This window comes from Tupaia chinensis, unplaced genomic scaffold (assembly GCF_000334495.1).
Source record: "Tupaia chinensis unplaced genomic scaffold, TupChi_1.0 Scaffold000294_1, whole genome shotgun sequence".
NCBI lineage: Eukaryota > Metazoa > Chordata > Mammalia > Scandentia > Tupaiidae > Tupaia > Tupaia belangeri.
This window is the reverse complement of record NW_006159779.1, coordinates 882,836-898,534: the sequence shown is the minus strand read 5'-3', so window position 1 is coordinate 898,534 and position 15,699 is coordinate 882,836. Positions and strand designations below refer to the sequence as shown.

Here is a 15,699-nt window from a genome sequence, read left to right as displayed (position 1 = left end):
TGGAGGAGAAGGGATTTCGGCGTGGCCATCCTCCCTGGGGGGTGATTTCTCACTTTCTGTCTCTCTGTCTCTCTCTGTCTGGCGAGCGCATGCGCCCTATAGCAAAAACCTTTCCAAAAAAAAAAAAAAGTACATACGCAGAATAGAAGGAAATTTGTCAAAAATTTTAACTCTAGGTGTTGGAATTTGGGATTTTTATCATTATTTTCACCTTCGTATTAGTAGTTGTGAATATTTTCTAAATACGCAACAATGGGTGTCTATTATATGCATAATTACAAAGCATTTTAATAAGTTATGTAGCATAGTCTATTATAATTACCTCTAACATCTTTTTATAATTATCCATTTACTTTATTATTATTATTATTTAATTTGCATGTGTGCTCACCAGAGTGAGAGAGAAGTGAGAAAGCAAGACACCAGGTCTGGTCCTCAAACCACAGTCGGCCATGTGGGAGTCCAGAACCTTAACTACCATGCCACCTGCTGGCCCCAATCCCTAAACTCTTAGTAGAAAATTTCTAGATATACAAAGAAAAAACTTAGTTATTTATTAGGTTGTCAGAAAAGTCACGATGCATTTTTGTATCAAAAAGAAAGAACTGGGACCAGCAGTTGTTGTAATGACTATGTCGCTGAACTCCCACATAGTAGACCGGGGTTCAAACACCCGACCCGGTGGCTTAAACTCATACCGGGAACATGTGCGTGTGTGGCCAAAATCCTGAGAGAAGAATGAAGGAGAAGGGATTGCAGTGTGGCCGTCCCCCTGGGGGGTGATTTCTTGCTTTCTGTCTCTCTTTCTGGTGAGCGCACACGTCCTATAGCAAAAAATAATAATAATAAATAAAAAAAAAATAAGTCCTGACTTTTCTGGCAACCCAGTAGTTTGTTGTTTGTTTGCTAGAAGGCCCATGAGCTCAGTGGAGTGAAAGTGCACCTCCCAGTGGGGAATGGTCACATTGTAATCCTTTTTCCTCCATCCCTCTATTCCATAGAACTTTGAGTACACATGTATACGCACCCAGGGTGTTCTCCAAGCCACGGGGGGCTGGGATTCAAACTGGTTAGCCATGTGGCACGCTGCTCCCTCTGCCTAGCACTTAGTGGCTGTGCCATGGGGCCAGCCCAGTAATATAAATGTAAATTGGACAGTTTCACTCCCATGAACTGGAGTCCCATTTCTAACCAAGACACGTGCCCAAACTCTCATGTTCCAAATCACGTTCCAAAACCACCACAGGAGAAAAATCCTCACTGATGGAGAATGAGCTGCTTTTTGCATAGAAGCAATCAGAATAGGATGCAGCTGGCTCCAGCGGAACCGTCTTAAAGCTGTCTCCACAGTAAGGCACCACATTCAGGTCCATTCCACAGGGATGTCTTTGGGGAAATAGTGCATTTCTTGATATGACTTCTGGATTTATAGGTATACTAACTTCATACCTCTAAAATTGAGGGAACCAGCAGTTAGCGTAATGGCTATGTCGCTGGATTCCCACTTAGTCGACCGCGATTTGCGTCCCGGACCCGGTGGCTTAAAACTCACGCCGGGCGCGTGTGCGTGTGTGCCTAAGATCCCAAGAAGAGAATGGAGAAGAAGGGACTGCGGTGTGACCATCCCCCGGGGGGTGATTTCTCGCTTTCTGTCTCTATGTCTCTCTCTGCCTGTCTGGCGAGCGCACGTGCCCTATAGCGAAAAAACCTCTCCAAAAAAAAAAAAAATATTGAAAGCTAACTCGTACCTATTAACACAAACATTTCGGCAAGTCTGTTAAAGCCTAGCGCAGGCCTTATCTGAAATGAATCTGGCTTTCTGAACTCCTTAAACTCTGACAGTTCTTAAGACTCAAATGTCAAGAGCTGTTAAAAGTTTTAAAAAGGGCTCAACTTTTCAGTGAAAAGAAACAAATACTAAACACAAATTTTAGTCCCTAGAGACAAAAGCAGTGGTTTTTAGAAAGGCTAACAGCACAGGGTACAGAGCTCCAAAACGCCAAGGAGAGCGTGAGGAGTCATCTGCAAACACTCCTTCGTAAGGCTCCGTGCAAGAGGGGAGCCATCAACGTTCCATGGAGAAGCACCACCCTGTGCAAAGGGGCTAGCTTTCATTCCAGGACAAGGCCATGCTCCGTCTGGAACAGACGCCTGCGACTGGTCATTTATACAGAGAAGAAATTTACTTCCTCACAATTCTAGAGGCTGGGAATCCAAGAACAAGGTGCTGGCATCCATTCAGGGCCTCCCTGCTGTCATCCCAAGGTGGGAGGCAGAAGGTCAAGAGAGAGCAAGAGGGGGCCAACGCATTGTTCCTAAGGAACCCGCTTCCGCGACGAGCCCTCGGCCCAAGGACAGCGTGACCGCATTCTGCAGGCACCGCCTTTACGTTAAAGGTCTCACCTTCCAAAACCTGCACACTGGCGATCGCACGGTCTCCATACATGAGCTCGGGAGGACACATTCCAACCACAGTGGACGGGCTTTCAAACACCATCCTCAATAAGCTTTCGGAACTAAAAGTTACAGTCAGACAACTTCAGACAGCTCTTAAACACTTAACTCTTAATTAAAATGAAAATTAATTCAGTTGGAAAACATGAAGTCATTCGTTTTCTCACCATATCTCACCTGCGTCCGTTATTTTACTAAGAACACTTCAGTTCCCTGCCATAAAGAGCAGACCAGACATGACGTTGTCACAGGCGTACCTTAGGGGTGTCCTCAAGCAGGTCAATGAGTGTGCTGACCTTGACCACGCCGGTGCTCCCGGGGTCTAGTGCCCCCAACAGCTCTTTGAACTCGGAGTCACTTAGCTTTACGGCCATGCGGCTCAGTATATGCCACAGCTCTTCCCTGGTTACCTCTCCATCGGATTTCTGCGCGTCGGAGTGCATGTAAGGGAATTCAGGGAAAGAAAAAAGGAAGGAAATGTATTATATAACAGCCTCATGGAATAAACGGAAAGCTTTGACCAAACAGAACAGTCACGTGGGACCAGCAGTTAGCGTAATGGCTATATCACTGGACTCCCATGAAGTTGACTGAGGTTTGAGTCCTGGACCCGGTGCCTTAAACTCATGCCAGACTTATGTGTGTGCATGCCCAAGATCCCAAGAGGAGAATGGAGGAGAAGGGATTGCGGCATGGCCATCCCCCCAGGGGGTGATTTCTCGCTTTCTGTCTCTCTCTGTCTCTCTGTCTGTCTGGCGAGCACACATGCCCTATAGCGAAAACCTCTCCAAAAAAAGAAAAAAAAAAAAAAGAACAATCATGTAAAATGAGAATGCTCGGTCTATGACCCTTACATGTAACACGTGCCAAGAGTAGTGACAGTAGGGATGCTAGAACTTGCTACATGCAGCCCCTATGACATTCTCTACTGGGACATGGGCAGGAGCTGGCCCCAAGTGAGGAAGGAGGCCTTTTTCTCAGGCATGGGCCGCCCTTGGGCAGGATGCCCCCTCTCGGGGGGCCGGGCAGCTTGCCCTTACTCAACCCCACCTGAAGGCCGGGTAGTTTAGGCACACACGGCACAAAACTTCCCGGCAGTTCAATTAGGGCTTGTCAGTTTCCAAAGAATATTAACTATGCTTGTTTTCACGACCACCAGCATTATCAATTACATAATGGACAATTACTTAGCAAGAAAAATTTCAGCCATGCTGCATAAAGAAAGCAGCCGACTAGCAAAACACTGCAAGGCAAGTTTCTTCTTCAAGAATAAAAAATTATCAACGAGTAAATTAAACATTAAAATCAAGAGATACTGTTTACTGGAAAGGGGAAATAAAGAACTCCTTTTTCATAGGGGGAATTGTGAATATTAATGCAACATAAGGATTTATTAAGTGATAAAACAGTGTACAAACGTCAGCTATTATTTTGGGGTCCCAAATCTGAAAATGATAAAAGGTTCTCTTGGGGTAAATTGCGCACTTCAGGGGATACACACATGCTTGTGTTCGGTTTGGGACAGATCATAAATTTTTTATATCTGAACAGGAATCCCTGATGAGTTACTTTTTAAATTTTTAAAATAAATGTACAGCACTGTGTAACCGTCACCACTATGCAAGCCTGGAACATTTTCATCACCCACAAAGGACACCTCGTGAGCGCTGGTAGTCACTTCCCACTTCCATCTCCACCTAAGGCAATCGCTCCAGCTTCTCTCTAGGAATCTGCCTTTTCTGTGCATTTCCTGTAAGTTGAATCACATGATGATCAGGTCCCCTGCACCTGGCTTCTTTCTGTTAGCGGTGCTGGGGGCTTGTCCATGTTGCAGCATGTGTTGGTATTTTGCTCCCTTTTACTTCTGGTTAGTGTCATATTCATGGCTCTACCACTCTTTGTTTACCTTGTCATGAGTTGATGAACATTGGATCTTTTCCAGTTTGGAAATTGTAAACAATGTTGTTATGAACATTTGCACACAAGTCTTTGTGTGAACAGATGTTTTCATTTCTCTTGGGCAGTTACCTAGGGGTGGAATTGCTGAGTCATATGGTACGTTGTTTACTGTTTTTACAAACTGCCACGCTACCTTCCCCAGCAGCTGTGCCATTCCACATTCCACCAGCAGTGTCTGGGAGTTCCAGTATCTCCATATCCTCGCCAGTAACTATTGTCTGTCTTTTGACCATAGCCATCCTAGTGGGTGAGAAAAGGTATCTCATTGTGGTTTTGATTTGTGTTTCTCTAATAACTAATGATGTCAGGCATCTCTTCATGTGTTTATTGGCTGTTTGTATATCTTCTTTGGTGAAATGCCTATTAAGATCTTCTGTGTATATTTGAAATTAGGTTGTCTTCTCATTGAGTTCTAAGAATTCTTATAGGAGGGGACCTTGTGGGAAACTGTAATTAAAGTATGAATTTATTTTGGTGCAAAAAAATTGATATTGGGACCAGCAGTTAGCATAATGGTTATGTCGCTGAACTCCCATGTAGTCAACCACAGTTCAAGTCCTGGACCCTGTGGCTTAAACTCACGCCAGATGCATGTGCGTGCGTGCCCAAGATCCTGAGAGGAGAATGGAGGAGAAGGGATTGTGGCGTGGCCATCCCCCCGGGGGGTTATTTCTTGCTTTCTGTCTCTCTGTCTCTCTGGTGAGTGCACACGCCCTATAGCAAAACTTCTCCAAAAAAAAAAAAAATTTATATTCAGAGGCCACACAAGTGTGGTGGTTAAAGTGGCTGGATCTCACATGGCCAACTGCACAGTTTGATTACTCCACTGGGGGCCTGAAATACACGTGTATGTGTGTGTGTGTGTGTGTGTGTGTGTATGTGTGTAGGAGGGCCCAAAATCCTGAGAGGTGAATGGAGGAGGAGGGGTTGTGGGTGTGGTCAACATTCCTGGGGGAGTGCTTTCTTATTTCCCCCTCTCTGCCTATCTCTCTCTAGTGAGCACACATGCCTTATAGCAAAATTTTTAAATAAATAAATATTTGAAGTGATGTAGCTTTTTATCATACGCGTTCTCCATGAACACCCCTTGTATACTCTAGACATGGTCCTTTATTGGATATATGGCTTGCATACGTTTTCTCCCAGTCTCTATGTCATCTTTTCAATTTCTTAATGGTTTCTTTTGAAGCATGAAAGTTTTTAATTTTGATTAAGGTCCAGTGTACTGATTTTTTTCTTTTATGGATCATACTTTTGGTATCACATCTAGAAATGTTTGCCTGACATGAGGTCACAGAAATTTATACATCTATTTTTCTTCTGGTTTTATCATTTTAGCTCTTACATTTAGTTCTATCTATGAATGGTGCAAGATAGGGGTCTAAATTAATCTTTTTGCATAAAGATATCTAATTGTCTCAGCGCCACTTTTGAAAATATTATCCTTTTCCACACTGAATGTGTCACAAAGGAACTGCCCAGGACTCTCTGTTCCACTGACCTAGGCCCGTTCTTAGGCCAGCACCACACAGTAGTTACTGTAGCTTCATGTCAACATTAAAGCACGGTGTTTAAGTTCCCTAGCTCTGTTCTTCTTTTCCAAGATTGCTTGATTATCCTGTAGCCTTTGTACTTCGACATAAGTTTCAAGGTCTGTTTTTGTTTGTTTGTTTGTTTGTTTTTAACTGTGAAAAGGAAAAAAGCTAGCTGAGATTTGAAAGGGTTTGCATTGAGTCTTTAGGTCAGTTTGGAGAGAATGGCCACCTTAATAATGCTGTCTTCCAGTCCATGAATATGGAATGCCTCTTCATTTATTTATGTCTCCTTTAATTTCTTTTAACAATGTTTTGTAATTTTCAATGCACAAGTTTGGAACTTCTTTTGTTCAGTTTATTCCTAGGTGTTTTATTCATTTTGATGCTATTGTGAATGAAATTGCTATTTGAAGTTCATTTTTAGATTGTTCATTGCTAGTTTACAGAAATATTTTATAAGCTTTTGTGAAGGATCAATACTATTTTGTAAGCAATCTCTGTAGTCTTCAATGTAGAGAATTTGAACATTTTTGTTAGACGCAAAAGACTTCAAAAAGTTCTTGGAGAAAATGGAATTGAAATATCAGATTATTTTGGTGTACCAAAAAACGAAATCCATGCATACATTTTTTAAAATATATTTTCCATGAAATTTTTGAAGATCCACCATGTATTTCCAGGTATTTGAGTTCCAAATTTCGTTAGAAATGATGTTTTCATAGTTTCGTGCACTGATCTCATGTCCTGCAACCTGATGCACTCATTTCTCAGCTCCGTCAGTGTGCCGGCCTGTACCTCCACACGAACACACGCGTTCCTTAGGGTCTTCCACACGAGAGCATGTTGACTAGCACTAACGACAGTTTTACTTCCTCTTTTCCAGTCTACATGGCGCTTTTCCCTTCCTTTCGTTTCCTGAATGGACAGTCTGAAATCCCAATGCAATGCTGAATACAATAGCCACACTTGATATTCCTGTGTTATTTCTGATCTCAGGGGAAACCATTTAGTCTTCTACCATTAACTATGCTGTTGGCTATGGGTTTATTGAAAATGCCTGTCACGAGAGTAAGGAAGTTCTCTCTATTACCAGTTTGCTGAAAGTTTTATCATGATGAGACCAGCAGTTAGCATAATGGCTATGTCACTGGACTCGCAAGTAGTCCACCGCGGTTCGTGTCCCAGACCCGGTGGCTTAAAACTCAAACCGGGCGTGTGTGCGTGCGTGCCCAAGATCCCGAGAGGAGAATGGAGGAGAAGGGATTGCGGCGTGGCCATCACCCCTGGGGGGGGGTGATTTCTCGCTTTCTATCTCTCTTTCTCTTTCTGGCGAGCGCACGCGCTCTATAGCAAAAATCTCTCCAAAAAAAGAAAAAAAAAGTTTTATCATGAGCAGGTACCCATTTTTTCAAATACTTTTCCTGCATCCACTGAGATGTCCATGCAGTATTCTCCTTAATTCTATTAACGTTGTACATTTTATTAAATGATTTTATGGGAAGCTAAATCTACCTTGCAATCCTTTGATAAATCCCATTGGCCACAGCATGTAATTGTTTTATATGTTGCTGGATTTGGTTTGCTGATACTGTGTTGAGAATTTTTGCAACTGTAGTCATAAAGAACTTCAGTCTGTGATGTTCTTTTCCTGTGATGCCTTTGTAATTAGGCTGGTCTTGGTATGAGTTGGGAAGTGTTCCTTCCTCCTATATTTAATGCAAGACTGGAAGGGTTGGTATTACTAATTAAGTGGTATTATGTAATATAACATTACCTTTGTAGTCTTCAATGTAGAGAATGTGTACATTTTTGTTAGGTATACTTCTAGGTATTTGACTTTTTAATCACACTAGAAACTGCACTTTTAAAATTCTTTTTAAAATTGATTGCAGTTTATAGCACTATTATTGGTCTTTGCATATTAATTTTGTATCCAAAAACCACCTAAATTCTATTAATTAATTCTAATGTTTTCTGGAAAGATTCTAATTTTCTGTTAACAAAATCATGTCACATGCAAACAATAACCCCTAAAATAAGAGCGGGTGACCAGACAGGTTCCCCATTGTGTCTAGGTGACAGGGAGTGAGCCACACCTTTAAATGCATGTCACCATGACGACGGGCCTTCTCTGAGATGGCGGCTGTGTCTGGAGGCAACACGTGCAGGAACAGGGTGCACGACTCGGGGCAGCTCTACAGCATCTTCCCTCTGTCCATCCGGACCTCTCTCCCGAGCAGGAGCGGGACCTGTTTCCCAGGCTGCTCCTGTAGCCAGGCAGTAGCCTTGCCCGCCCGGCTCTCTCTGCTCTCCGCTTTCTGTTCCTCCTTCTAAGACAGGCTTTCACCATGCTGTGACCCCCTGCCTCGGCCCCTGAGAGCGGACCACAAGCTCATTCTATGGAGCTGCCCCTGCTGGGACAGCTCTCCCTGTCCAGCCCTTCCGCGGCCTAGGGCATGGTCAGGACGAAGGCACATGGAGGGGGTGGTGGTGGTGAGAAGTCCCACTCTGAAACCATGCCCTGTGCAACACGAGGGCATTTGATTGTCACTGCCTTAATGTGACACTCAGAGGACTCAGGGTATGAGCTCATACTAACAGGGACTTTGTAGCACCCAGCTAAGCATTTAGCCTAAGTGCCCAGCGAGGGGCCTAGCTGAAGGTCCTCCATTCTTCTCCTTCATGGGTGCGTACTGATCTCTAGTTGAACCATACAGCAGTGACTTCAAAACAGCCTAATTTTGGAGTGGTTAGCCTTATTGCAGTCCTCCATTAGGAAATGAAGACTTCACTGTTCTTAATTAAATCACGTCTTCAATATGCTAATAGATCCCAAGGTGAGTAAACAGACCAAGGTCCTCATTTTTCTCACTGGGGTTCTCCTGGCAGCTCCACCTAGGGCTGGATGCAGCTGCTTTGGAGCCAGGAGGCCCAGTTTGAATCCTGCTCCCTCCCACTAACTACGTGGCCTCAGGCTGGTTACTCAGCTCCCCCCAGGCTCCTTTTCTTCTCCCATCAAATGGAGGTATTGAGAAAATTCAGTGAGTGGACATGAGGGAGTTTCAAAAAGTTCACGAAAAAATAGAATTAAAGTACAAATTAATTTTGTTACAAAAAATTCTAAAATAATAGTTTTTGCATAATATGCATTTTCCATAAACTTCCTGAAGACCACACACACACACACACACACACACACACACACACACGTGACTCACTTAAGACAGTGCCTGGCACATAGAAATCACTCAATGGTATTGTTCATTCAGAGAAACCAAGCCATATAAGCCAATGGTAATTAAGACAGGTTTCTCTCCCTGTACGCAGAAACCCACATCCAACCCACGCTGTGCTTGGAGAGCCCAGGTGCAGGCTCCTAGATTGGCAGAGGCAGGGCCTGTCTCCGGCATCTTGGGCCGACTCGGACAGGGTGCTCCTCTGCAGGACGCTCCTCTGCAGGACGCTCCCGGACTGTGAGCCCTCCTCTCCGTCGGCAGGCTGTGCTGAGCCTGAGGACCCCTCTCAGCCTGGACTCTGCTGTCCACAGTCCTACCTGAGTCTAAGGAAAGCCACTGCCCACTCCTCACTGTCTCCTAGTGTCAGTTAGCAAATGCGCGCAGCAGATAAGAAAGTCGAGCAGTCTCTGGGTGCGAGACGTACTCAAGGGCTGCTTTCCGAGATAAACACGGACGGAAGCAGAGCTGATGTGCAAAGCAAACGAAAGCCCATGGCAGGCTCCTGAGCGGGCCGCCCTTTGCAGGGCAATTCAAAATCAAACAGGCTCTTTCAGAACTAAGAAGATGTGCCATGGGCAACAGGTTGGTTGTGAACCAGTGAAGTCTGAACTAGGGTGGGAAGGGTTCGCTGGGTCCGGGTGCTGTGTGACTCACACGGTTAAGGAAGGCTAGTCCCGCCATTCCTGACCGTGCTCCTGACCCAGCTGCACTTCCTGTGACAGCCTCTGCCCTCCCTCCTACCCACGAGACTCACGGCAGTTCCCAAGCACACGCAGGAGCTCAGAGCTGACAGCGGGACGGGTCAACAAGTACACCCAGAGTTTTACTGGCCTTGGCCTGATTGTGAGCATTCTTAGAAACAGTGTGTTTTTCACGGAGAAGGGTTTCAAAATCTTACAGTGTTGATTAATAGTAACGCTTTCTTCAACGATATATAGCGGTCTCCAGCATGTTTCAATAGCTTTGTGAGAAAATCTTCCTTGTGCGATTGATTTCTACAGTCGATGCTGTAAGAGGATTAAAAACAAAACACAGGACCGTTATGTCTTGAGCTTAGCTCTTTCCTAATGCAGAATCAAGTGCCCTCCAGCGATTGCAGCGCTGTCCTGCGGGCAGCTCTGCCTGAGAGCGTCAAGTACTGCGGGGCCTACCAGCCACTGGGAAGTGTGGCATGTATTTATTTTTTAATTTTTAATAATTTTTAAAATTATTTTATTTTTAAACTTTTATTTATTTATTTATTTATTTATTTAAGTTTGACCGGAGAGGGACAGAGAGAGAGAGGGAGGGAAAGTGAGAAAGCAAGCCACCAGATACGGGACTCGAACCTTGGTCGGCCATGTGGGAGTCCAGCGCCCTTAGCTGCCACGCCACCTGCCGGCCCCAATTTATTTATTTTTAGTTTTAGTTTTTCAGAGGATTTTATTTTAGGGCACGTACACTCGCCAGAGAGAGAGAGACAGAGAGAGTGACGGGGAAAGTGAGTAATCACCTCCTGGGGGGATGGCCACACCACCATCCTTTCTCCTCCACTCTTCCCAGGATCTTGGGCACGTACGCACATGTGCCCGGCATGAGTTTCACGCCACCAGGTCTGGGATTCCGACCACAGTTGGTAATTTGGGCGCCCAGTGACATAACCACTATACCATCTGCTGGCCCCAAGTGTGGCAACTCCCACGGGCTGAACCATCGACCTCCCTCTCCGCCTCCCATGCTCACACACTCCGGGCAGCCATTCGCACATGTGTGATTATGACCCCTCTGTGGCCACCGGAGCACGCACACCCACATGGGACCTGATGGCCAGGTCCAGACTTGAAACTGAGAGGCCGTGGGCCATCACAGCCTCTCCCTTTCCTCTCACAATGACCATGGCCGCTGTCATCAGACCCTTCTGTCCTACAGGCTCTGAGCTCAGGGTCTTTCAGTCCACGTGTGGCTCTCAAAAGCCACAGTCACCCACTGTGGAGATCAAAACTGACTTCCATGTAGACTCTGATCATTAAGGGAGACCCCGTCAGACTCAGGGAGTGAAGTACTGTTGTTGCCTCCCTTTCTCACTGCTCAGGCCCACCCCCCACTAAGGAACGCACCAGAGTCCCGGCTTCCTGCAGAGCCGTTCTCATATTCCTCGGGGAGTGTCTGTGCTGTGTCCATACAGTCACCTGAGCTCTTTCCGGTTGTGCAAAAACCGAACACACACTACCGCTACTTTTCAGAGCCTGGATCCCTCAGGTGACTCATGGGAGCCTCATTTTATAAAGATCACTAGCAATGGCAGGAATGGACAGTTTTTTAGATAATTATTTTATTTTAATTTTATTAATCATCATTATTATTTTTTCAGTTTGACCATAGAGCAATAGAGAAAGAGAGAGAGAAAGTGAGAAAGCAAGCCACCAAGTCCAGGACTTGAACTGTGGTCAGCCATGTGGGAGTCCAGTGCCTTAACCACTATAACACCTGCTGGCCCCAGGAATGGACACTTTTTTTTACTTTTTTTTTTTTTGGAGAGATTTTCGCTATAGGGCGCATGCGCTCGCCAGACAGACGGAGACATAGAGACAGAAAGCGAGAAATCACCCCCCAGGGGGGGATGGTCACGCCGCAATCCCTTCTCCTCCATTCTCTTCTCGGGATCTTGGGCACGCACGCACACGCACACGCACCCGGCGTGAGTTCTAAGCCACCAGGTCCAGGACGCGAACCGCGGTCGACTACATGGGAGTCCAGCAACACAGCCATTACGCTAACTGCTGTTTCCCAGGAATGGACACTTTTTACCAAAAATTTGATCCACCAAGTGCCGCTGAGGCGGAACTGGAGAGACCTCTTTGTTGTGCGGGACTCATTCCAGGGGGTGTAGCAGCACCTGGCCTCTGCCCACTACGTATTGGGGCACTCCCACCCCAGAGCCGACAACCCAAAACATCTGACATTGCCACAAGTCTCTGGGGAGGTAAGACCGCTGCAGTCAAGAACCATCGTTTTAAAGTAAATAAAATCTTAATTGCCATTCTGATAGCCCTAGGCAAGGTACTATCAGATAAAATTATAAAGAAACCAAAGTAACTGCACTTAAGAAAGGAAAACACAGAGCTACAGCCCAGGAGCAGGAAGGGAGGGGCCCCGGGTCCCGGAAGGCTGGTAATGGGGCAGTTTATTCAACATTCCTGGTCCCCGAGGTGGGCAGGACCAGTGAGATGAGACCAGACCCTGCAGTATCTTTTCCTTTATGACAGAGCATGCCATTTTCCATGGATGTGCCAAGGTTAGAAAGCCCGTTTCCTAAATGAGTCATACAGGGCGATCAAGACAGGCTGCACATCAATATCACAAATACTTCTAAAAGTCTACGTTCTAAAATGTCTTACAAGGAATTTTTGTTTTACATTTTTGGGCCCCCACCATAATTTGTGAGGTGATGTAAATCTGAAGTTATAATAGACATAGAATGAAAAGAGAAATAACGATGCCCGAGGTCATCATCCCCATGACCTGCCATCAGCAAGTCAAGGCATGTTGTTCCTACCCACGGAGCGCTCGCCAACACCGTCCACACACAATTTGACCACAGCAGCAGTGGCTGTGCGCGCGCCTAGAGCCTCTGAGTCTCCACTGCTGCCTCCACCAGGCGCTGAGCATGTGACCGAGTTCAGACCTCTTATGGTCTTATTTTCTTCATCTAGAACTTGGAATAGGAACCATACTGACCTTACAGTTTAAGGCAATTTTAAGTTCTAAAGTGTATTAAAAAAAATAAATACTTTATAAATGACTAAACAGTGATTATTCAATGATGTCTAACTAGTCATTCGGCAAATGAAGAAAAAGCAAATCAGATCATCTCTTAGCTAGGTATAACTAAAATTAATTCCTTTTTCTTTTTTTTTTAACTTACCTATTTCTTTTTGTTGGGGGAACAAGAATGCTAACTTCCAACTCCCGAGGCTCATGAAAAGATGTTAAAAATTGCTTCCAATTGATTTTAGCAGTAGTTTTAAGACCAAATCTGGATTTAAAGGAAAAACAAAAATATTATTGTAAACATTTTTTTACAACATTGCACAGATCAGATGCTTGCTATTGGATTGAAAATGGAAGCAATGAATTTATATGAAGTTTCAACTCTCAGGTAAACAAAGTAATTTAGTAAAATAGTACCATAAATTGATTATTTTAAAAGCAAAGAAAAACATCAAATGGATTGCGTACATCTCCACGTCTCTATTCTGTGAGTGGCAGCGTACGCTGAAGGAAGGCACAGAGGGATTTGATTGAAATTCTAATGTTCACGAAGAAATTCTTTCAAATTCATTCAGCATTTGCAGACCTCGATGATGGTGCTGGGCAGACCGGTGGTCCCTGCAGTGTCCACCTCCTAATCCTTGGGGCCTGTGAACTCGCGACCCTACGCAACTGAAGGGACTCTGTGGATATGACTGAAGCTGGATAGGACAGAAGGGATTTTTCTGGTTATCCAGGTGAGATCAATTTAATCACATGCGTTTTTAAAATTGGGGAATCTTTCCCAGCTGAACCAGAAAAACATACGACAACAGAAGAAGAGCCAAAGAGATGTGACACTGGTGACTTTGCAGGCATTGGAAGGGGCCGCGAGCCAATGGTGGCCTCTACAAGCCGGAAAGGGCAAGAAATGGAGCTGCTCTAAGAGCCCCCAGAAGGAACAAAGCCCTCTGACACCTTAATTTTAGCTCAGAGAGATTGTGTCTGGCTTCTCACCTCCCAAAGGCTAAGATTAAAACACTATTGCTCTGAGCCACTGGGCCTGGGTACTTGGTTACAGTAGCACTAGAGAGCTAGGACAGATTCAGAAAGACCAAAGTGCACGTCCCTTCTCCACTTCTTTCTTCCGGGGCCACACTAATCTGATTCTCTGTCTTCTCATCTATAAAAGAATAGGAACATCACTGGGAAGGTTACTATAAGAATTAAAGCTAATAGACCATCGAGCCCTCTATTAAGGGCCTAATAACCACCAAGCATTCAATCCCATACTCCGACCTACTGTTTATGTCACGTGTGTGCTAAGCGTCATCCTTGCAAAACAGGATGACCAATTTGGGCTGAGGTCTTTGAAAACATATATGAGAAACCAACACAGACAGTAGACATACTGCCCTGTTTCGATTGCTAAAAAGTAGTGGCTAGGGGAACCAGCAGTTAGCGTAATGGCTATGTCGCTGGACTCCCACGTAGTCGACCACGGTTCGCATCCTGGACCCGGTGGCTTAAAACTCACGCCGGACGCATGTGCGTGCGTGCCCAAGATCCCGAGAGGAGAATGGAGGAGAAGGGATTGCGGCGTGATCGTCCCCCCGGGGGGTGATTTCTCGCTTTCTGTCTCTCTGTCTCTCTCTGTCTATCTGGCGAGCGCACGCGCCCTACAGTGAAAATCTCTCAAAAAAAACAAAACAAAAAGTAGTGGCTAGGAGAGACCTAGCTAGGCAAACTGAAATCTTTACCTACATCTCGGGCAGCAAAGTCCAGAAATAAAGGGGAAGAGGGTGTCTGGGCAAAGTCTTTTGGAATGCTGGGAATCCCAGCCCCACCACAGAAGACAGGTGATGGTTGTCTCCCCCTCATCCCACGCCTTCTGAAAAGAACTGGTTCCACTTAGGAAGCGTAATAAATGAATGTCCCCTGCAATTTGGAAGTATGATATATGGGTCCTGATGCCCGTACAGACACTTTATAGGTGGGAAAGGAACTGAATAGCCATTAGAATTTTAAAAAGAAAAAATTTTTTAAAGGTTGGGGTCGGGGAGCTGTTGGTTGGCTTGCTCTATCAGAGACATCAAGAAAATAATTCCAGAAGGTTTCATTTGCATCAGACGTGGGCCCATGAGAGAGCGAGCATGGGCACACAGACACCCGAGGGCTTCTCAGCCCCTGCCCAAGAAGACCCCCTGGAGGAACCAACAGGCCTTAGTAGAGAAGGCTTTCCTTCTCCACTCCCAGATTCAGGGGCTGAGGGGGAATAGGTGATCGGCTGGGGCGGAGACAGATCTATGTTTATCAAGTGTGAAATCCACAGCCAGCAAAGGCGCTCGTGAAAGGAAACACTGGTTCGGCCCCAAGAATACAACTTCAAGCTCACAGCAATGCCAGGCACATAAGAACTCGTGTGTTCCCCTTTCCCTCTCTGCATTTCAATTCTTGGAGGAGCCAGAAATGAGGAATGCAAACTAAGGACGGAGAAGCGCAAAGTGGGGAAGGGAAGAAGCAGCCATTGTGCCCCCTTTATTCTTACCCGTATCAGGCCCCAAGGAGCACAGTTCAGATGGAAGCCAAGCCTACAGCCTTGACTGCACATGACTGGCTGCAGCACTGCTGAACTGGGGCCCTTCGTCTGACCCAAGACGAGCCTGAAAATCAAGGTCCGCTTGCATTTTCAGCCGGGGCAAAAGAACTAATCCAAATGAGCGAATGTGACGGGACAGAGGGAAACAGAGAAATTGCTCTAAGATTGCCGTCCATGTGAAGCAGGC

General features: G+C 45.4%; 1 protein-coding gene across 2 annotated transcripts in view; it reads right to left on the bottom strand.

Moving 5' to 3' along the window:
- Window positions 1-15,699, bottom strand: part of EFCAB6 (EF-hand calcium binding domain 6) — a 283,050-nt gene that overhangs the window by 140,314 nt on the left and 127,037 nt on the right. For both annotated transcript variants that reach the window (XM_006150669.3, XM_006150667.2), the window contains 3 exons: window positions 13,089-13,199; window positions 10,083-10,191; window positions 2,712-2,879 (listed from right to left, as the gene is read on the bottom strand). In XM_006150669.3, the coding sequence (XP_006150731.1) occupies window positions 2,712-2,879; window positions 10,083-10,191; window positions 13,089-13,199 (388 nt within the window). The remainder of the gene's footprint in view (window positions 1-2,711; window positions 2,880-10,082; window positions 10,192-13,088; window positions 13,200-15,699) is intronic.